The sequence below is a fragment of the Monodelphis domestica genome, chromosome 5, assembly GCF_027887165.1.
Source record: "Monodelphis domestica isolate mMonDom1 chromosome 5, mMonDom1.pri, whole genome shotgun sequence".
Classification (NCBI taxonomy): Eukaryota; Metazoa; Chordata; class Mammalia; order Didelphimorphia; family Didelphidae; genus Monodelphis; species Monodelphis domestica.
In genome coordinates this window covers 83,251,144-83,274,928 of record NC_077231.1, presented here as the reverse complement: position 1 = coordinate 83,274,928, position 23,785 = coordinate 83,251,144, and the positions used below count along the sequence as shown (strand labels likewise).

At 39.4% G+C, this 23,785-nt stretch overlaps 1 protein-coding gene across 8 annotated transcripts in view; it reads left to right on the top strand.

The window, feature by feature from the left end:
- Positions 1-23,785, top strand: part of ANKS1B (ankyrin repeat and sterile alpha motif domain containing 1B) — a 1,427,494-nt gene that overhangs the window by 1,343,031 nt on the left and 60,678 nt on the right. For 2 of the 8 annotated variants that reach the window (XM_056798687.1, XM_056798689.1), the window contains 3 exons: positions 1,232-1,306; positions 10,307-10,435; positions 13,533-13,604. In XM_056798687.1, coding sequence (XP_056654665.1) covers positions 1,232-1,306; positions 10,307-10,435; positions 13,533-13,604 — 276 coding nt within the window. Of the gene's footprint in view, positions 1-1,231; positions 1,307-10,306; positions 10,436-13,532; positions 13,953-23,785 lie in introns of those variants that run through there. The other 6 variants (XM_056798691.1, XM_056798690.1, XM_056798688.1 and 3 more) reach the window with 5 other exon arrangements.

The window sequence follows — 23,785 nt, the reverse complement described above, 5'->3', positions numbered from 1 at the left end:
CGTTGTATGATCCTAGGTGAATAATCTCACCTCTGTGAGCTTCTGCAAAATGACAGGGTGTAGATTCAATGACCTCCAAGGTTCTTTTTCACTCCAAATTCATGATCTTATGATCATTAGGGCGAGAATGAGAATTCCTCTTCCAATCCTACCTCTCCCCATACCCCAACACGTAGACACAGACACTCTTGTAGTCATTGAGCAGACTTTGAAGCTTTGGAGATCACACTGTTTTTCCTCAAGTTGCTCTAATGGAAAGATGTATGTTTTCAAAATTGAACTATAACTAATGGGAAAATCTTCCTATTTTGTTGGCTTGTCATTAAAGATAGCACAATAAAAAGTTTTGATCTTTACAAAGATTTTCTTAAACCTACAGAGGGGGAAATGCCTTAAATGGGGATACAGAGGGATGTGAAAAAGAGAGAAGCATGAGAGAATCTCAGTTGCTAGGGATGGGGAGGTAAATTCCTATTTATTCACCTGGAAGAAAGAGACAGTAGAGTCCAGAAAAAATCATCCTTTCTGGTTAAATGGAATTTCTTATACAAACTTTTCCTCTTGACCCTTATTATTAGTGATGCATAGAAATGCTCATGGTTTGGTTTGGTTTTTTTCATTCATTTTGTAACCAAATCTTTTTTAATCATCTGTTGGAGATTTTTGCTGATTCTCTGAGGTTTTCTAATTACCTGCAAAGAGGGATACATTTCCTCTCTGCTGATATACATAACTTTAATTTCTCTCTCTCATCCTAATATTTTAGCTACCATTTCTATATGTCAAATAATAGCAGAGCATAATAGGCATCCTTATTTTATCTGACTCTATTAAGAAAACTTCCATTATTTCTGCATTAGAAATGATAGCTTTTGGCTTTATTTACATACGTTGTATGATTTTAAAAGAAAAAATATATTTCTTTTGGCAAATGTGAAAAACAACAGTTTTTTCCCCAAAGGCTGATGTTATATTTACTTGTTACTCTCTGATAGAATCATGGTTTTTTCCTTAGCTTGAAATGTAATCAACCAGCCAAAAACTAATTTCATTAAAAAAGAAAATGATTTTGAAATAAATTACTAAAACAAAAAAATGTATATCATTTATAAGTTTAAATGTCATTCTTTGCAATTTTGTTGATTTTCCTAGTATACTCTTTGAGTCCACTTGGGCAGTTATCGATGTTGAATTGTTTTCAAGATAAGATATAGTTTTCTGTTTATATCAGCAGTCGTCTGTCTGTGAAATATGGACCAACCAGAATGCAGGATTTCCATTCTCAGCGATCCATCAGGTTCATAATGTAAGACAATGAACGGTTATGTTCTCTTTATCAATTTGCACCGTGTGATGTCTTGCCAAATGTTGTGAGCAGTTATCTACAGGTGCTATGTCCTCAAAGTGCCAGATGGTTTGTAATGTCCCCTGATACCTAAGGTTTTTTTGTCTGTGCCTTCATTTATCATGCCTTGTAATTCGTCGGTGTGGAAAAAAACATGTCCAGAGTCAGTATACTTAGCTTCTAAAGTCTTCAGTCACAACCTACCCCATGTCAGTCTTGATCTCTATTCCCAATGTCTGCGTTGACTTGCTTTTGCTGGGAAGGTGGAAAAAATTAAGTTAATATGTCCATTTGTCCACTTCCTTTCCATTTTGTATTTTTTCCCTCTTCATGAGGTACTTATCCCCACCACCCTTGTGTCTGATATGCCCTAGCACAGAGGTCTATGCTCTATGCCAAACTAATCTCAGTATGATTTGCATGATAATTTGTATGAATTTCATGCAGTTTGTTCAAGAACAGAAAAATATGCCACAGAGGTGCCAACTCCTAGCTAAACAGTAATTCTCAACCTTTCACATGTGATAGTAGCTTTATCTGACCATAAGAGGTCAGTAAAATTTCTACCCATTTTCCTCCAAAATACTTAACATTAGAAATTTTCTGACTCACTTTTTCAAAGTATGGGAGAGTTCCTTCTTATCTGAAATGAGAAACCAAACATATTGTTCATTCTCTTCATTTTTAATTTTAAAATATTTTTAAATCCTTCTAATATTTTTCTGCAGAGGAGTTTTATTGAAGAAGTTGACCTCCATGATGGCCCTGCTCCAGTTAGTGCTCTTTATTTAGCAACAGAGTAGAAGGTTTGGTGGGTCCTAATGAGCCAAGAAGGCATTGATTCCAACCCTGGCAAATGGACTATTATCCAAAGACTAACCTAACCAAGTGCAGAATGGTCATCGCCAGGAGACTGGATATCCACCATAGAGTAATGACTTACTCTAGCCCAAGTTCAAATCTTGCATCTTTCCCATTCACCCTATGTGACTTTGGGAAAGTTACTTTCTGAACCCATTTCCTCATCAGTAAAAAAAATGAGGCGAACTCATGGCCTCCAAGTTCCCCTTCAACCCTAAATCTATGTTCCTATAATTTTCTGTTTCTGGCCATGGCAACTCATAAAATGTCCTAAGGCACGGAAGGCCAGTGATGAGTTTCAAGGAAAGGAGTGTCTGAGCCAATGAAAATGGTTCTGTAAGTATGGAATGAGTAGACTTGCCATTTGGAGGGAGTTTGGACCCTCAGGCTATCTCAGTATTCTGGTTGAGAATCACTGATCTACATTTAATTAGCAAGAGAGGCCCTCTTTCAGTATGCTGTATTTAAAAGATGTTTGTTTCATGCATGGGTTTTTCAGATGGGAAGGGTATTGTTGGCTTGTGGGTTCCCTAATGTCCTTGTAGCTAGCATATGATCATTGCCTGATATTGCTATATAATGGAAAGAATGGCGACCATATGGTTACTTCAGAAGTCCCTCCATAATTTAAATGAATTGTGGAAAGCTTTTAAGTTTTCAAAAGTGACCCTTTCCTTTTAAATACCTTATAAGTCTGACTCATGTCGGGAATTCTGTTACATTCTGTTCCTCAAGTATTTATTAAACATCTCATCACTGAGGATACAAAGACAAAAAGAAAGAAAAACCCCTGCCTTCAAGAAGCTTATCTTCTATGTGAGGGGAACAGTATATACATAATAAATACCAAGTAATTATAAAATATAGATGGGAAAGCATTCACTGAAAAGTGTAGCTCTGGTTTGGGAGTGAAGAAGTCTCGACACATAAACTTACCAGTTGTGTGATGCAGGGCAAGTCAGTTTACCTATTTGGACCTCAGTTTCCTCATCTGTAAAATGAGAGAGTTGGATTTAATGAACGCTAAGGTCCCTTCCAGCTCTGAATCTTTGGCCCCCAAACTGCTAAATTATATTTTGGTCATGGGAGCCTACATTTCCGGGGGGTTTGTGGGATCCATTGTCTTATATTTATACTGTAGATATGAGAATACATCTAAGTAAATATGCATTTAGAGCATCCTTTGAAACCCTGAGATACCAAAAATAAATACCATCATGTATGTTCCATGAACACATATAGCTTGATAGGCAACAAAGATTTATTAGAAACGTTGGAAGCAAAATCCTTAAAATTGTAGCTCCTGTGAAAATGTTCTAGTAATAAGATTTGTGCCCCGTTTACTGTTTTACAATAAGCACAGAATAGATGGGTAAGGGTCAGGTGAGAGGTAGGCAAAACCAATCAGGGAAGCAAGATTGAAAAGCATCTAGAGAAACAAAAATCGATTAAATCCTAATCAAAGAAAGGTGTTGATAAGGCTTCAGAGACACCCTACTTTTCTTTTTCATTAAGAAAAGTTAATTCATAATTATAGTTTTTAATTACTTGCAGCCATCATTAAGTAACTTCTTTAAGTCAGAGAATGTGAATCTTAGCATATGCAAAACATTCCCCCAATTCAGTTTCCCTTTGCATTTAAACAAGATTTTAAAATAATAGTAATTGCAGTTGTACTTGCAATTTGGCTTCTGAGATAGAAAAATCTAGGATTTTTCATCCCAGAATTTATTTTAGTTTCTACAACACAGGCCAACAAAAATGGTCCAGCTATTCCCCCTTTTTAATGATGGATTTTTTACAACTACCTTTCATAGACATGGATTTGGAAGCATAATCCATGTGTAGGAGAAATATCACTGTATTTGAAGTTCATATCCTGGACTTCCCTGAGCCTCAGTTTCCCCATCTATAAAATGAGGGGGTTAGACTCAATGGCCTCTGTGATGCTATCACCCTGTGATTCCTTCCTCCAAGAACTAGCCTGCATTTCTACCTCCTGACTTACACGAAATTCATGTCCCTGTGGTCCTGGCAGTCCAAGCACAATCCTGCAGGGCTTTTACATTTTTACCCACAGCAGGTATGAAGGAAAGCTCGAGCCTGGGTTACATAATGCAGAATAGTCACTGCTGTCTCCTCCTTTTATCTCTAACATTTGGTGCAATGAGATGCATCTTGTGAATACCTGTTGAGCTACATCAGACAACCTACGTCTCTCATGAAATTTCCCAATGATTCGGATGCCACCATTTTTCATTACATTTAAAGTTTCAGGAGATTATCAAGGTCTGGTTCTCCTTTTATCGCCTTCTTTCCTTGGAATAGCTCCATGGTTCTATATAAAAAGCAGAGAGACAGAAATGAGACAACTACAGTTGTTAGCACAGGAGGTAGCCATGGTATAGAAGACAGAGAACTGACCTCAAAGATAGCAGACTGAGTTGAAGATCCCAATTCTGACTTATATTGGCTTCTTGGTTCTGGGTAAGTCTCAATCCTGACAATACTTTACAAAGAGGTGCTGGCCTGCCTTGGTGTAAGGAATATCTTACTAGGAATTCCCTAGATCAAATGAGATAATGTTTGTAAAGCTCTTAGCATAGTGCCTGGCCCATAGTAGGCATTCACTGAAGGTTGATTCCTTCTTTTCCCCCTCCCTATCCAAAGAAATTGGTCTAGATAAAAAAAATAAAATAAAATAATTTTAAAATTATTTATTTATTTATTTAAATTTATTTAAATTTTATTTAAATTTAAATATATTTATTTAAAAATTAAATTTTAAGTGACCTACAGTGATGTCAAACTCAATAGAAACAAAGCCACATAGTGACTTTGAAAACCACAAATTCACATTATCTAGGCTATATTGTATTTTTAATTATTTTATTAAATCTTTTACATTTACATTTTAATCTAATTCTAGCCATGTTTAGGAGTCTTGCAAGTAGCTTAAAGCTGTAGGAGCTTGAAGCCTCTGGACTATAAGACAAATCCTATTTTCCCTACATTATTGTTGCCCCAGACTGAAGCAAATAGATTTGTCTGACTAGTAAAAGCCCTTTTAAATTCATGGAATTTTATGAGACTTCTCTTAATGACTATTAATCAACAAGTGTTTATAAATACCACTATGAGCCAGGCACTATACCAAGTACTGGATATTCAAAGACAAAAAGAGAGATAGACAAAAAGCCTGCCCTCAAGAAGTTGACAGTCTACAATTGCATGTAATTACTTCTATCTAACACTGTTGGTTTCAGTTGGTTTTCAATTTTGTCATCTTGCATTTTTTTGCCCATAAACATCTCCAAATGGAAATTTATGCTATATAATTATAAATATAAAAATTTATTCTACCTATAATGATTAAAACTTTATATATTAAATTATAAGATTCTAATTTTGTCCAACTCTTGGTTATCCCAATTGGGGTTTTCTATGCAAAGAAACTAGAGAGGTTTGCCATTACCTTCTCTGGATCATTTTATAGATGAGGAAACTGAGGCAAACAGGGCTAAGTGACTAGTCCAGAGGTCATATAGCTAGTGTCTGAGGCCAGAGTTGAACTCATGAAGACTTCTAACACTATAGAAATCTGTAAATTATTAAGTCCTTTGTTTAAGAGTAGGGTAGTAAAGATGGGCCTTATGTTAACTAATTTAACTCTTATAATTTCAAATAAATATTGTCACAGCTGCCCCTTGCTGTATCTCCATAAAAGACAATCATGACGTATAAATATACTAATCTAAGTTTAAACTGTGCTAAGATTTTTGGAATACCCAATTTCTAATATTGAGGTTCTCTGGACTTGACTTTTTTCTTCCCAAAGAGAGAACTTACCAAAATGTGTCATAAATGACTTCTTTTTTGATTTGCAAAACTTCAGAGAATGTTGGTCCTATGTAGGGTGTGAAACTGTAATTCTCCTCGCACCTGTTACCTGTCAGGCCTTTGGGAACTTGAGGTTTGTTTCCCCCTTAGCATCTCTTCCTTCCCTCGTATGAGTCCCTTCTGAGCTGAATTTACTCTCTTGGCCCCTTCTTCCTTAAAGACAACCTCCAGGCTTTTGGATTTGGAAGAATAGTCAAAGTGGTTTCAGCTTTTGCTGCCACTAAGCCGCCATCTTGGTTCCACTCCTTTTCTCCAGGCCTTTGGAGACCCTGGACAAAAATGTGACCTTGGGCTTCTTCAACAGGATGATCTTGTTCTGTAAATGCCTTTCTTCTTACACTGAGACCATAGAATAGCGTAAGCTCCCTCAATACCAAGGGCAACCCACCTAGTATAAGTGCTTCAATTGGATCGAGTGGTTGGAAGCCCATAATCAATAGCCAATTAATGAAAGAGAGGGGAAGAGAATCCCCATCAGAAAGAAAGGTGCTCTTAGAGGTAGGGTCATTAAAAAAAACAGTTTATGAATTTCTAGGAAGAAAACAAATTTCTATGAATTCTATCTTAAGTAAACCCATTTTCTTTTCCTTTTTACTCAGTTGAATATGTATTTCTGAAAATAGCACTAACAAACCTTAAGTTTCTATTTCCAGAAATGCAGATTCAGACCCTGTGGAGAAATTTTTAAACCTCTGGGTTGGGGCATAGTTTCAGGAAAACAAAGAAATAGGAAAAGGATGCTCTTTCTTCCTTCCCCTTTTATTCTCCCCTCTTTTTTCTCATTCCTCCCTCCACCCTCTTTTCTCCCTTGTCACTTGCCATAAAAATCCAGGCCTTTCTCTTGGTCTGGTAGAAAGCATGCTGAATTTTGAGGCAGAAGACCAATCCTAGTTCTGCTGCTTATCGTCTTTATGACCTCTTCTTCACCTCTGAGACAGCAGTCTGCTCTCATGTACAAGGAAAGGGCTGTATTAGGTAACTTCTAAGGTCTCTCCCAGTTCTCATCCTTAGGCTCCTCGTATTTATCATAAAGGTCCTAGGTGAGCATCTTCCCTGATTCAAACCCAGAATTAGGAGTTGATTTTGCTGGTGATTCCTACAGGAGCCACCAGTGAGCCTACCAGAAAGGAGCTGTGTCTTGCACACAGACACAGTGGGCCACTGCTTTCCACAAATACAGGTCCAGTAGACTGAGGTGGTTTCCATGAGGACGTGCATAGAAGGTGGTGCTTGCTCGTCTCAAAGTCACTGTTAACTTCTTGTGTTCATGAAGTCCGTCGCATTTAGAACCATGTTTGGCTGCAATTCTGCTTTGTGTGAGGGTTTCCCTCTGACTCTAGCACCCCTGAAAGTGCCTGGGCTAACTAAAAAATTTACATCATGGGTTTGCATTTTCTCTGCATGTTTAACATACTAACATGCCTCAAATCCCCCAAACTCCCTCTGCATTCTCTCGCCGATAGCCCAAACGCCTACCCCAGGTCCAAGGGAAAGAGGGTTCTCCAGCTCTCCTGTTAAGCTAGAATCCAAAATGGGTGCTTGGTTTGAGAAAAATGCATCAACAGAATCTGGGATTGCTCTTTGGCCGCTTCACTGAATTCCCTGGATCTCCCTTTTGTATCATTCGACAGAGTGATGTGCAAACTTCTGTTGTTTTGTGGCAGTGTTGTATTATCCTTGTAGTATCGTATCATACTTGTGGTTCATTCTGGGGTTTGGGGGAGAGGGGGTGATTGGAAATCTCAGGAGTCCTGGGGTTTTGAAAAAGTCACTGTGGCCTCATTCTAAGTACCAGGAACTCTCACCATTCAAAGGTCACCACTCCTCTGTCCAAAAAGATTTTGATCAATTATTTCAACTCTACTCACTTTCTGGGGCAGTTGTTTCCAACCAGTTGAAATAAAGATAAGGCAGAAGGTTTCCCAAGTGATAATAATCCAAAAGGACGAGAGGGAAAGATTCCTCAGTGAAGATGTCAGAGAGAAATAGAATATCAGAGATCATTGTGGTCATTCATTAATGTTTCTCCAAACAGAAAAGTCTCACATCAAAAAAGAAACTTTATTATAAAGAGTCAGCACCAATCAGGAAGGAGACAAAAAAACAGATCATTATTATATCATTATAGATCATCATTATAATCATTAAAGGAAGTAGCATCTGAAAGGAAATTCATTTGCAGATGGAAAGGAGGAAACCAGAGCAGATGTGAAAGGAGAGGAATTACCTAAAGAGTAAAAAGAGAAGAAGAATTAGTGAGAGAAAGAAGCAACAGGAAAAGACAGAACTGACTCTCTGAAACTGGGGAAAACCCAAGGAGGTGGCCAAGAGCCACTCAAGTAGGATTGTTTTTAATACATGCAGAATATTTCCAAATAAATACTAGCTCTTCAACCCTAGGTCTGTTGGGAGATCCTCCCCATTTGACAAAGTATATAACCCAGTCTTTATAGAATGATAGTCACCTTTTTTGGGGACTTCAAAACAATCTGGGGTTTTCTAGGAGTCAAAGCTATGTCTTTGCCTGGCCCCTTTCCTCCACTGGCAATGTCCTGGGAAAGAATCTAAGGAAGTTAGCAATAGCCTAGTCTGACTCCCACAGAATAGTAATGATGCCAGAGCACTCTTTAAGACAAACATAGATGGGGATCCTTCCACTCACTCATAAGGCTCTGTGCCAGCCATTGTGGAGGCAGGTATAAAGACAAATTAGATGCTCTTCCTAAAGGAGGCTTCCCTGTTCTACTGTAAGACAAAGCCTTGTGAAGACAGTCATTTGTCCCCAAGCACAAATTTATAATCTGTAATAAAGGCTGTTTTTGTTTCCTGCCAGGTCTTTGTACTGTGAGACCATTTTGTTTCTCTAATTTGGCCCCACTCAATTTGATTCTTCACCAAAGCTTCATTTCATTAGGAGTTTCAGGGCTTTGCTCTCTCACTGACTTCCCAAGGGCTTCTGGCCTCCACCTCCTACAGAGATGGAGTTTTAATTTTCTGTTATTTTGGGGGAAGGGGAGGGAGGAAATTGGATTCCAGAATCTAACCCACAACCAGTCTTATTTTGTTTAAAAAGTCATCATTTCCTAGTCATGCTCCAAGGATTTACTCTTGGTTATGCCCATCTGAGCAGAAAAACAAATAAATAAATAAAAGACAAAATAGGCAACATCTCCACCAGGGAAGGATGTACAATTATCTGCAGGAATGCTATTGGTGCCCACCCACAGAGACACACTGGAGAAGAAACACCCACATGGGCATTTGAATTTGCAGATTATTTCACTGGTCAATTACGGTAACAGGTAAATGCACAGAAAAGGATGCTGATGAAATGAGGGGATGCACGTGTGCTTGGAGCAGGGGCGAGCCAGGGAGGGAGAGGGGGCAGGTAAGCATCCACACTCAGAATCTCGAGGGAGAGCCCTAGACTTGTAATTGCCAATTCTGTTCTTCACGCACAGGTATACGCTTAAGTGGGCCAGACACGGCTTTTGACATTTTGAATGTTATTTGTGCTTTAAGGTCTTCTAAGGGGAAGCAATTATGCCAGTCAAGAGAGCAGCAAAAGGGTTATGACTTTAATGGAGTTGGATTCCGAGGTGGGATGTTAGCTGTCACCCTTCCATGTCACTTCCCTTTTCAAATTTGTTTAGTTCCTTGACTTAAGCAGCACCTTGCCTCCAGAGATGTCAAGTGATTGGCAGTCAGTATCAAACAAGGGGCTTGACGATTATGGAACATAAGCATCCTGGATGTAAACACATTGTGAAATAAATTTTATGATATATTCGACTCCAAAATGCTTTCAAACACTCAATTTTCTTTTTCTGTTGGTAGACTTAGTTGATCATCTATGTATGTCTTCATTTTCTGTTTAAATGTTTTAATTTCTTAATTACCAAATTGGTCAGATTTTTACATTTTATTTTCAAGGTTTCAGTTTTAGATTCTAAAGCTAAAACGATTCACATGCCACTTGCACCTCAAGGTTAATGAAACATTGGGAACGTGGAATGTTAGTTAGGCAGAGGGAGGAAGTAATTTGCAACCTATAGTTTGTATGTCTACACACCACCACTACCACCACAGCATGCATGTATGTAGTGCATGAAATCTAGTGAGCTGAAGCTGTAGACAGGGAATAAGCATCATGACCTCACCTGCTACTTATATTACCTTGAGAATAAATATGATTTTCAGACAGGAGACTGGGGAGAGCCTTCCATTACCTTGAGACCACCTAATGAAGCCACAGCGTCAACACCCGTCCAGTACTGGCAGCACCACCCAGAGAAACTCATCTTCCAGTCGTGTGATTATAAAGCTTTTGTAAGTCCCACTCACTTCCATAATTAAATAACGAAATAGGGGTAGAATGTATATTGCACATTGCTCAGGGAAAGACTGGGGTTGGATTTGGGTTGGGGGGGAGGCGGGGCAGTAATGCTGATCTTCAAATTTGTTCTTCAGAATCTCCCTTCCTTGGTCTCCTTTTTATTCACTTTCCAACTCCCCTTTTTCTCCCCTTCTCACCTTCCTCCATTTCTCTCTTTTTATTTCCTTCCTTTCTTTCGGCCTCTCATTCTATTTTTTATTGACTTCCTTTTTTCCCATTCTTTCTTCTTCCCTTCCCTGACCCCTTCTAATTTTTATTACCTTCCTTTCTTTCTTCCTCCCTTTTCTAACTTATTTCCTCCATCCCTTCCTCTCTCTTCCTTTCTCGCTCATACACCTTCCTCCACTCTCTCCTGTTCTTCTTTTCTTCCTCCCTCCCTTCCTATAAATTCTTTAACAGAGGGCAGCTGGGTAGCTCAGTGGATTGAGAGTCAGACCTAGAGACAGGAGGTCCTGGGTTCAAATCTGGCCGCAGACACTTCCCAGCTGTGTGACCCTGGGCAAGTCACTTCACCCCCATGGCCTAGCCCTGACTGCTCTACTGCCTTGGAACCAATACCAGTATTGATTCCAAGACAGAAGGTAAGGGTTTAAAAAATAAAGAGTCTTTAGCTGAAAATAATTACCATACTAAGATTGAATCTTTAAAACATTTAATCACCAAAATCCACAGTATTCTTTTGCTTCCTCACTTTGTGTTCTTAAAGTCCTTAAAGTGACATTTTCTGAGGATTAGGCAAGACTGGAGTGGGAGTATGAGGTGGAATAAATACAATTAGGTCCCGATAAGTGCAACTAATGAGTTCCATGTCTGTAAAAAGAATTTTGTACCCTTGGACTTCATCTCCCAGCATCCCTTTCCTCTTTCATCCACACAACTTTATCGATACAACGTAGGGGGACAAAAGAGGAAAGGGATGCTGGGAGATAACATCCAAGGGTACAAAATTCTATTTACACACATGGAGTGATTACATTTCTTCAGATTTGTACCAAAGTTGTTTTTATGTAAGACACGGTCATTGGTTCCAGCCTAATGGAAATATGGAGTGTTAATTATGCAACCACATCAGGGCGGATTTATTATTAGCACTAATGGAAACCCAGCTTCAGCATATGCGCATCCCAAATCCACCAGCTCCCTTAAAAATTGGGGACTATCAGTCTCAGCATATATTTTCCTCACTGTAACATTCTGGTTGCTATTATTATTATTATTCTGTAAGGTGGGGGGATTAGTTCTATTCAGCAGAAAATTATGAATCATATATACAGGTAGATTTTCAAAAGCGATGGCAGGCGTTGAGGCATTTGATAGTTTCCATGACTACAGTACAAGTTGTGGCCAAACCCTCTGCAACTTGCTTCCTTGGCTCAATTAGGAAAACTTTCCATTTAGCCTACAAGATAAAGGTTTTCCTTGGCCAGCTCTCCCTTTATACCATTTGGATTCGGTGCTCCTGGTGGCAACTTAGCCATTCCTTAGATCATTTCCTTCCTTATGATCCCAGCATAAAGCTATCTCAAAACTCTGGGACGATTCCAATGCTGTGTCCCACAGAGACATAGCTGCTGGCATAGCCCATTGCCGCCATTAGCAGCCTTATTAGCAGGACCTGAGTTTAAATCAGTCTCTGATATTTAATACGTCTGTGACCTCAAGTAAGATAATTTTCCAGTCTTCACTTTCCACTTGTAGAAAACAATCAAGTTCGATGGAATGAGCTCCAAGGCCCCTTTAGTTCTAAATCTGTGAACTAGAAGCCCCATGGCTTCATTCCATATTGATCCTAGACCTACAACAGGAAAGGACCTCCAAGACCACCAAGTACAACATCCTCATTTTACAAATAAGAAATTAAGGTCCAGGAATGTGAGGTGATTTGGACAAGGTGGCATGGGAAATAGAAAGTGGGTGAAGAATTTGAACCCAGTTCTTGACTCCAAGTTAGGATTTTTTCTGGGCACAATCCTCTAAAAATAACGGATCAATCCTTCTGTGACTTGTCCCTGCCCCATTCATTGTCTACTATGTCAAAGTTTCCAGAAGAGGAATTAGGCTTAACTTCCTCAGCTCAGTTTTCTCTGCCCTGAAACCCCAGGGGGCCCAATTTCCCCCTACTCACATCCATTCAGGTGGGTGAACCACAGTGCATGCAGCTGTGAATGAAAAAGGGTCCCTTTTCCCCAAAGAATGGTCTCTGCCTAAAATAACTACCTAGGCAACTGAATCACCCAAACGGGCTGTGCTTTGCAGGGTTTCTCAGCTGCTGGGTACATACAGCCCTGCAATTATAGGGAGAATGCTGGGATTATTTATTTTTACAGACATTGCTACATCAGAAAAAGAAGGGGATGGGACACATTTTTAGATGCTCCACTTTGCAATTCAGTTGTTCGATGACATCAAGTGAATGCTGTAGTTTTGTTTTGGTTGGGGGTTTTTTGGAGAATAAGTGGCAGGCCACAGAACTTCTTCTAAAGTGGGTGGCTTTCTCTTCAAAATGCATCTATGTGGTGTGACTTCTTACTGTTAGTTTTTAAGAAGTTACTTTTATGCTGAAAAAGAAAGAAGTTTTTTCCCATTGGGGTCAGGAAGGTAATCCCAGTTTCTGTAGATAGATGGTTTCGTTGTTAATTACTCCAGTTAGGAAAATACCTGTTTTCTTCTCAGAACCCCAACTTCCCACAAAGATCCATTCTGGCTTCCTCATTTAAGAGGACTTTCCTGAACGTCACAACCATCCCTTTGGGTTGATCCTGACACAGGGATAGGTATGACCTTCAGGAAAGTGGACAGGATGTTCTCTAACCCTTCCAGCCATTCCTATGATGCCAGTTATCTTGCATTTCTTCCTTTATCCGTGAATGTATCCCAGCCGAATGTAAGCTCCTTGTTTCAATTTCATCTTTGTTTCCCCTGCACATAGCAGGCACTCATGTGATGCTTTTTTGGTCAGTTGATTGACTGGTTGCCTTGACTACTGGTGATTGGATGGTACCAGACAATGGAATTTTTGCTTTGTTTCAGTATTTAGGTTCTATGCTGATTAAAGAACTTCGAGGGACAGAATCGACACAGGATGCGTGTGCAAAAATGAGGGTAAGTCAGCCACCCATTTCTATATTGGAGCCAAGAATAAATGCTCATGTAGAAAGGAAAACTTCTGAAATTGGAGTTGCCTTCATCTATTAAGGTACTAAAATTGCACTGGGCATTTGGGACCATCCATGCCCACTTCGGTCCTTTCTAATGTTGGTCAGAAAGCTTCTTTTCATTGGCTTCTAGACTCAAAGCTTCTCTTTTTCCTTTTATTTTTAACCCTTATCTTCCATCATAGAATCAATTCTAAGTATCCATTCTAAGGTAGAACAGTAAGGGCTAGGCAATTGGGATTAGGTGACTTACCCAGGATCACTCAGCTGGGAAATATTTGAGGCCAGATTTGAATCTAAGAACTCCAGGCCTTAGACTCAAAATTTCTTTTTTTTAAAACCCTTACCTTCCGTCTTGGAGTCAATACTGTGTATTGGCTCCAAGGCAGAAGAGTGGTAAGGGAAGGCAATGGGGGTCAAGTGACTTGCCCAGGGTCACACAGCTAGGAAGTGGCTGAGGCCGGATTTGAACCTAGGACCTCCCGTCTCTAGGCCTGGCTCTCAATCCACTGAGCTACCCAGCTGCCCCCCTTAGACTCAAAATTTCTTAAAGAGATTTACCCATTCATGGTACAATGGGAAGAGAACTGGGCTTGGAGTTGGGGGATCTAGTTTCAAATCCTGAATATGTATCTTACATTTGTGACCTTAGACAAGTCCCATTCCCTACTCTGGGTCTCAGTTTCCTTATCTGTAAAATGAGGGAGTTGGACTAGAAGGCTTCTATAGCTCCTTCCAGCTCTAGATCTACAATCTTAGATTGTATGTTATATGGGTACAGTGTAACCCACCCTGGCTCTGAAGCTAGAGGCGGGGGATTTAAATGCCACCTCTGATGGGCAAGTCACATATCCTGCATGTGATTCAGTTTTCTCATCTGTAAAATGAGGAGATTGAACTCCAGGGCTTCCAAGGTTCTTTTCAGCTCTAGAACCCACCCATTTTAATGTCATTTTTTTTTACAAGTTCCTATTAGTCGAAACTAATTTTAAATGATTTATTAAATATCCATCATGCATACCAACAAGCTGCATGAGTTTGATTCAGAGCTGGAAAGGGGTCATAGCGGTCACCTTGTCCAATCCCCACTCCCCCCCCCATTTTATGGATGAGCAAACTGAGCCTCAAAGGGGAAATGGACAGTTATGGTCACAAAGGTCATAAACTGCAGATTCAAAAATTGAACCAAGCTCCTCGGACTTCAAACCCAATGCTCTTCCCATTGTACCAAGAAGACCTTCCCCTTCTGTGCGATTTGCCTTCACTCTAGCAAAAAGCTCTAGGGAACCTGAATCAGAGAGGTGCTCTGTTACGAGCTCCATTGTATTCTGGCTTTCTAAACAGATCTTTTCTACTGGGAGAATTAGAGGCTGAATTGTCCATAAATATCTTTTTTTACCAGCTGCTGTGACTCTGATGTAAAAAGTCTTGGACCTGGAGCAGCTAGATAACTGATCTAATCTTAGCTCTGCCCCTTGTTAGCTTTGAACCAGGCGTTGGACCTCACTTCTCGTTTCTCTTTAAAATGTGGGATTTAGAATAGATAAGGCTGAAGTTTCTTCCCGCCCTCATTTTGGACTTGCTTCTCCTTTGTACATGTAATTTTCCCCAAGCTGAAGGTAATAAGCTTCTTAAAGGTAGGGACCCTTTCATATTTGTCTCTATATTCCTGTGGCTTAAGTAGATGATTAAAAGATCGAATTGAGTTCCAAGATTCTTAAGTGTAGAGCTAAGAACAACAGAGAGAATGCCAGCCTGATGGTCAGGAAGACCTAGGATCAAAGTCCCACCTTTGTCCAAATTGTCCATCTCACCCTGGGTGAGTCCTAGCTTCTCATCGCCCCCCAGACAACACTCAAAGGAGACGTACAGTTCCATGGTGCATTGGATAAAACATTGAACTTGGAATCAGGAAGACTCATCTTCATGAGTTCAAATCTAGTCTCTGATATTTAGTAGCTGTATGACCCTAAGCAAGTCACTTAACTCTGTTTGCCTCAGTTTCCTCATCTGTAAAATGAGCTTTAGAAAGAAATAGCTGGCTATAGTCACTTCCTAGCTCTGTGATCGTGGGGAAGTCATTTCATCCCCATTGCCTAATCCTTACCACTCTCTGCCTCAGATCCAATGCATAGTATTGATTCTAAGACAGAAGGTAAAGGTTGGCAAAAAGAAGAATGAAATGGCAAAGCATTCCAGTATCTCTGCCAAGGAAACCCCAAAATGGGGGTCACAAACAAGACTGAAACAACTCAACACCAACAAGAATACAAATTTAACAAAACGACAGCTTTGCCCTCAAAGAAATTCTATTCTGATGGAAGAAAAGAAAACTATGAAATGGAGGGGGGGAAATCGAGGAGGGGGGAGCCAAAGAGAAGGTACCTGTGTGAAGGCATTTGGGGCAAGTCTGGAGAGTCAGAAGCAGAGCTGGCCTGGGCTTTTACTCAAAATGAAGGTCCTGAAAGAAACTCACCAATCAGGGCAGGGATGAAGGAGAGGATGTATCTTCTAGGATGCAGGTCCAGAGAGTCAGGAGCTCCAAATCTTTGATCCTATGAACAAATGAGGAAAATAGGTATAAAGTGTGCTTTGCTGACCTCTCAGCACTAAATAAATGTTGACTATTATTAATATCATCTAAAGAGCAGCTTCCAATCTTTCAATGTAAAGGGAGATTCTCCCCCAAGAGTTCCTGATGTCAGTGAAATCATAGATCCCCTCCAAAAAAACAGCTCAACGTATAATAAAACTAAACCCCATGACTGATGATGAGACGCATATGAAAATGAAGAACTGTGCAGAAATGGAAAGAGTCACCTTAATACTTTTGGGTTTTTCAGTCCTTAAAGCTTACTAATCATTTCAGGGATATTTACATAGGGGTCCAAGAAAACTAAGCCCTTCTGTTCAGTATTCATAACGAAACTATCTGACTGCAATCAGATTTGGGGGCATCACAATCCTAAAGAATCCACGGTGCACGTTGTATTTAAAAGACATCAAATCTGTGATTCAGATTTCAATTAATTTCTTGGATCCGAATGTTTCTGAAATCCATTTCTAATAGCAGAAGCAAAGAGGTTTTAATGGTCTCCATGGAGTACAATATAGTTAAATACTATTCTGATGCTGAAATTGAGAGCTGGGGAACGGCAGCCTATTTAGAAACCATTCTTCTGCTCCAGCATGAATTTTCTGGTTTTCAGCCCTCCCTTTTGTTATGAATTGTTTGCATGAAAATAGGGGTTGTATTTATTGCTTCTTGGACTATCTGCAACTCTTAATTCACTCACTCATTTCAGGGCCAGCAGATGCAAAAGCTGTGATTTTAGTCCATTCAAAAAACATTTATTAAGTGCCTATTGTATGCCAAGAACTGGAGATAGAAAAAAATGCACACACATAAAACAGTCCTTGCCCACAAGGAGTTCTATAAGAGGAAAATAGTATGTACATTTATGAGATGAACTTCTGATTTCATTTGTATAAGAAACTCTTGATGAGGAAATGTTGCTAATTGCACTGGCCAGAAAATTTCTAGTCTTTTTTTTTTAACCTTTATCTTCAGTTTTAGACTGGATATTAAATATTGGTTCCAAGGCAGAAGAGCAGAAAGGGCAAGACAATTAGGGTTTAAGTGACTTGCCCAGGGTCACACAGCTAGGTAGTATCTGAGGCCAGATTTGAACCCAGGTCTTCTCAATTCCAGGCTTGGCGGCACACTATCCCCTGTGCTATCCAGCTGCCCTCTGACAATTTCTAGTCTTAAGAGGTTGTCCAGAGCACTAAGAGATTAAATGACTTGCCCAGGGTATACATATGAGTGTACATAGGCTTCATCTTAGGTTTTCCTGACTTTGAGACTGGCTCTCTAACCATTAGTCCACAATGCCTCTAGATATGTAAGCAAGCAATTAATCAAAGAGCATTTATTAAGCACCTTTTATGTGCCAGGCATTATGGATATTAATAGAATGAATGAAATAGCCCTTCCTCTTAAGGAGATTGTGTATATAAGATGAGTAATTGTCAAATAAATTCAAAGTACAAATTAATTTTAGGAGGAGATTAGAACACGAGTCAAATTATGACACTTAAAATGCCAAATCAGAGGGATTTTTGTATTTGATCAATTAGTAATTGAGAGCTAGTGAATTTTCTTGAACAAGGGTACATCAAGGCCAGACCTCAGTGTTGGGAATATTATTGGATAGGGGATAGATTGGAGAAAGTGGAAAGGGAAGTCATAATATTCATGGAAACCTTCCTAAGCCCAAGAAGGCAGGGAGCATTGGCTTCCAGTTCACTCACCATTTGCATTGTGTTCATGATGAGTGGTACAAGGGATAGAGTTTCTGGAGAATGGAAGACTGGAATTCAAATCCAGCCTCAGACACTGACTAGCTGAATGACCCAGGGCAAGTCACTTAACCCTGTTGGCCTCAGTTTCCTCATATGTAAAATGGACTGGAAAAAGAAATGGCAAACCATTCCAGTGTCTCTGCCAAGAAAAGACCCACATGGGGTCATGAAGAGGCAGACCTGACTGAAAATGACTGAACAACAACAATTACATTTCTATTTATAAATGTTTTAATCTGGTTCCATTGCAAGCTGCATGGACTCTGGTCTAGATGACTTATGAGATCTTAGATATAGAGTTAGAAAGAATAGTATTCTGATAAAAAATACCTTCATTTACTTATAAGGAGTATATAATATATATTTATGACAATACAACAATATGTAATATAATAATGAATACTGGACCCACAAAAGAGAAGAGATTTGCCCATACTTTAAAGAATACAGAGGTAGAGGCTTTCATGCTACAAAGGAGACTGAGGTTCGAGATGTTAAGTAATGATTTGCCCAAGGTTACACAGTAGTTAGCATCAGAAATAGAACAGAAGTAGGTTCTCCAACGCCAGCACCAGACTGACCCACATACCTAAAATGGCACTGTAAAATAGATACTACATTTGTTTTCTCTAAAATTCCATTTTCCAGAGCACCCACCAAGACTGCTCATAATTATTATAGAGTAAAAAAAGTTGAATACCAAAAGGGACAGATTGAAATCAGGTGGAGATGGCAAAAGACATGAGCAACCATGTTAGTAGCAGTTACATGACATAGTGACAGACCTGGAGTCAGGAAAGTCTGAGTTCAAATCCTGCCTTAAAGACACATGTGCAACCCTGAGTAATTTGTTTAAGCTGCCTTAGCCTCAGTTTCCTCATTTGTAAAATGGGGATACTAAAGGATTGTTGTGAGGATCCAATGAGATAACACATATAAAGCCCTTTGCAAAACTCAGTGTTAGATTAATGCTAGCTATTATTATTATTGTGTCAACAAAGTTACCTCAGTAGGAAGGTGAACGAGGTGTCCTTGGAAGAGTGGACAGTCCACTTTGGGTGCAGTGTCATGAATTAAACAAGGGGAATGATGGAAGAAAGAGTCGAGAAGGTAGAAAGAGGGATAAGAAACTCCCAGATGAGAAAAACCCCTTCACCAATGCAGATCAGTACCTTCTCTCAGTTTATAATCTTGAAGAGTTGTCTGGGAGCATTGAGAGATTCATTGACCAGATAAATGCCAAGAGTCCCACAGCCAGCATGTGGCAGAAATTGACCCTAGAGTTTTCTGGGTGCAAGTCCACTATACCCTGATGCTCTCCAAGTTAGGCTGCTATTCAGTTGTGGAGAACTCTCATAAGAGGAGTTTGGAAACAGCCCTGAAGATCCTAGTGGTCTGAGGACTCCAGATGAGTCAATGGTTGGGATAAGGCAGCTAACCTGATTTTTGGTTGTATTAAGACAAGGGTCTCAATCATCTTGCTGCCCACTGCCCTGGTCAGACCACATTTTGGAGCATTAGGGCCAAGTCTGGGTACCACATTCTATGATGGATGATGCCAACATCTAGAAGAGGACAATCAGGCTTGAGACTATGTCATGAGGGATGGTGGAAGTAACTGAGGATGCATAATCTTAAGAGAAGACTCAAGGAGACATAGCTGTTTTCAAGTGTTTGAAAGAAGGGTTCTACTTAGTCTACCAATCCCTAGAAGGTACAACTTATTGTTGAATTTTTTTTCAGTCATGTCCAACTCTTCATGGCCCCATTTTGGGTTTTCCTGGCAGAGACAATTGGAGTGGTTTGCCATTTCCATCTCCATCTCACTTGACAGATGGGGAAACTGAGGCAAACAGAGTTAAATTACTTGCTCAAGGTTACACAGCTAGGAAGTAAGTGTCTGAGGCCAGATTTGAAGGCAGAAAAATGAGCCATTGTGACTCCAAATCTGGCACTCTATCTACTGTCACTTAGCTGCCCCAAGGGCAAAACTAGAACAAACAATAGGTCAGAATTGAAAAAATATAGGTCTGAAAAAGAAAATCTAGCAATTAAATCAGACCTAAAATGACTTGAGTAGCCTGTGGAATAGGCTCCCCCTCCTTGGAGGTCTTCAAACAAACATCAGGTGCCTGCTTACTTGACTCGTAGAATGAATGCTTATTCAGCCCAATTTCAATTCTTAAATTCTTTGAGAAAGGAAAACAAAAAAAGAGAACTAACGTGAAACTGGAAATCTTCACTCTATAAAAGAGGACTTTCTGGTATATTTCAAATCTAGCATGGTAGTTCCAAAGCTACTCTGCTCGTCCATGTCCCCTAATGAATAAAAATGAATCACAGGGGCAGCTAGGTTGAACAGTGGATAGAGCACCAGACCTGGAATCTGGAGGTCCCGGGTTCACTTATCCCCAATTGCCTAGTCCTTACTGCTCTTCTGTCTTAAAATCAACACTAAGAGAAAAAGGTTAAGAGTTCCAAAAAATGAATCAGATAGTGATCCAAAGGAATCCTTACAATGATAAGAGGAATCACTTATTTGGATTATACTTATAGTATATGGGATTCATTGACCTAAAGCTGGAAAGGTTGGAGAATTGTCTGAGCACTGGGAGCTTAAGGAAATTGCCCAGGTTTTCTCTTTTAGATATGTGAGTATTAATTTTCAGGTAACCATCAAAGAGAGTGGGAAATTAAAGTTAGCTAAAATAAACAGCTTGGAAGTACAGAAAAATCCAGTGATTTTGCCCAAATCTCCTGGGGTTTGACTTAAATCTGATTTGGATAAAATTGTTGTGATATTCTGAAAAGCTTGTTTTTCAGAGTATTTCAAAAGATTAACTTCTCCTAGGAAGAATCAGGAAATGATTTTTCTTCTTACTCAGAATATTTAGTGAATTTAACGATGATGGTGAAGTGATTTCCAATTTGATATAAATGTGCATGCTCATTGTCCATCAATTACTCTCTCTACATTTAAGGTATCAGAGTAATTTCGCATTAACTTCTTGATATTTTCATTAGGCATGCATCTATCTGAATGCACAATTAATCAAGTGTTTATTAAGTACAAGGAACTGTGTATACACACATGCATTAATCATACATACATTTATGATCTCATTAGTGTAGGAAATTCTCACTACTAATACAGATGGGCTGCCTACCTACTGGAGAGTTGCAGGGCTTGGGGAGTGCTAATAAAAGATGAAGCAACTTCTTTAGGGGCACAGAGATGGTATGTCAGAGATGGGATTTGAACACAGGTCTTCCTGACTCTGAGGTTAGCCCTCAATCTACTATACCATGTGGTCTCTAAATGTGTGTGATATATAGTAGTTGCCTGATATTTGTTTAATTTAATGTCTATCCAGGTTTTTCTGATAAAAAAGAATCACTTATCAGCTAAAGTTTTGATGGATGGCATAGAATAATTTAATGGGTAAATTAGGCAACTAGTTGGCACAGTAGATTGAGTATCACGTCTAAAATCAGAAAGATTCATCTTTCTGAGTTTAAATCCAATCTCAGACACTTCCCAGCTATGTGACCCTGGGAAAGTCACTTCACCTTGTTCACCTCAGTTTCTTCATCTGTAAAATGAGCTGGAGTAAGAAATGGCAAACCAATCCAATGTTTTTGCCAAGAAAATCCCAAATGGGATCATGAGGAGATAGACACAGAACAATTGAACAACAACACTGGTAAATTGTGTACATTATTGTTGGGGTTTTTTCCAAAAATTTTCCCAAAAATTAAGACAAAATTTTAATCCAACTATTGATAAAGAATTTTAACATTATATAAACCCTTATGTTTCGTGCTTTTTGGGGAGTTGAGACCTAAAGATAACCACAGCTCACATTTCCAGAATACTTTAAAGTTCATAAAGATTTTGACTCAAAATAACCCAAGGATGGAAGTAATCCCAATATTATTTTTCCTATTTTGTATACAAAACTAGGATCTTACCTTTAACTTTTGATGCCAATCAATTTATTAAGCTCTTCCCACTTTGTGACCAGCTTTGTGCTAAGTACTAGAGGGTTCATGTGCTCCACTGTAATACCTTCAAGTCAGAATTTTTCATTAAGCAAAATTATAAGGTACATTGTATCATTAGTCTTATCTCCTACAGAAAGTCTAGAAATTTAGGATAAGATTTGAGTTGAAGCTGCAGGAGTCAGGAAACCTGAGTTAGAATGCTGCTTACTACCTATGTGACCCTGGGCATATCACATAACTTTGCTGGACCTCAGTTTCCCCATCTATAAAATGGAGGAGTTGGACTTAATGGAGGCTGAAATTCCCTCCAACTCTAAAGCTAGGATCCTATAAGCCCTTTACATTAAAAGAATTCCTATGAATTACTACAATGATTCATTGACACAGAGAAGCAAAAATAATGGAAGTACCATCTTAAATTGGAAATATCTCCTCAAAACCCACAAGCTCTACCTAAGGAGGACACACAGTTTCACAGGCAGTTCTCATTTTTCTGTCCTCTTTTCTGTAGGAGATTGCCATCATTTGTTGATGTTTATCAAGTTGAGAATAATAAATAAAAGGAAAAATTACAATTGGAAAAAATCACTTTGGTGATTTACATCCTTTGCATTAACTCTCATAGGTTTTGAGAAAGTTTACTAAATTTCTCATCACCCTTCTTTAGGCATTTTTCGCCATGCCTCCTTTCTTTTTTATAACGAATGATCAAGTCAGAACATTTCAAAATACAGATATCCCTTCCACAGCACACCTTTTTCCATCATAGTTTCAATGTATCATGGGTCGCCACAAGAAATTAAATAGGAATTTGGGGGGAGTTTGTGGAAAGTACAGATGGAAGGCAAAGGCCAGCAGGTGACAGAAAAACTTTAGAAATGCATATTTAACCCAACATTTATAATAAGGTACTGTAAACATTCCATGAAAGAAAAAATGACTTCTTGGGCACAAATGGGGGCCAAAACATTTTATGCAGATTTCCTAGACCATGGGGTGCCATGCTCCTAACTCCCCACAATATATAAGGGATACCTGTACTTATATTTAATACATAGTGAATGTCCAAGGAGAATCTGACCCATTCTTATTTATAGCTTTACACAAACTCTTATGCCCTCTAGTCAACATTCAAAACAATTGAAAAAGGAAGCTGAAGTTTTCCCTAGACCCAACCAACTACAACATTCAGGTTTTGCTTGCCTCCAGCTCTTCTAGTAACATAGGAGGGTAAAGCTCTAGAATCCTTCAGGTAACTGAAATCGGTTTTTAGCCAATATGTCAAATCCACCTCCAGTAAACATTTGCCATTGGCATTTCTCTCCTTCTCCTCCTTTGGTACACTACTACGCAAATCCCTCTAGGTAGGTCTGAGTCTGTACATGACTCTACCCACAAAAGGGCTGGATTTCCAGATTCCTCCTACTTTCCCTTGCTCAAACTCCACATTCATGACTATGGGTCTGGAACTCAGCCCAGGGGGTGGAACCTCCCCTATTCTTCCATGCATCTTGTTTTCCTTGCATTTTCCTTCTTTTGCTATTCATTTCTGTTTTTATGGGGTTCTCTGAATAACCTAGAACAGTTTGCATCTGGAGTCCCTCTCCCCTGAAAAGCAGGTTTGCTTCCATCCATCTTTAATGTCCCTCCTTCCACAGATCCGTTTCCAAACTTAGTACTTACATCTCTCCATCACTTGGCTCCATGTTTTCCCTGTCTCTTACACAGAAGGCTGCCCAGAGTCATTTTTGGCCCGTC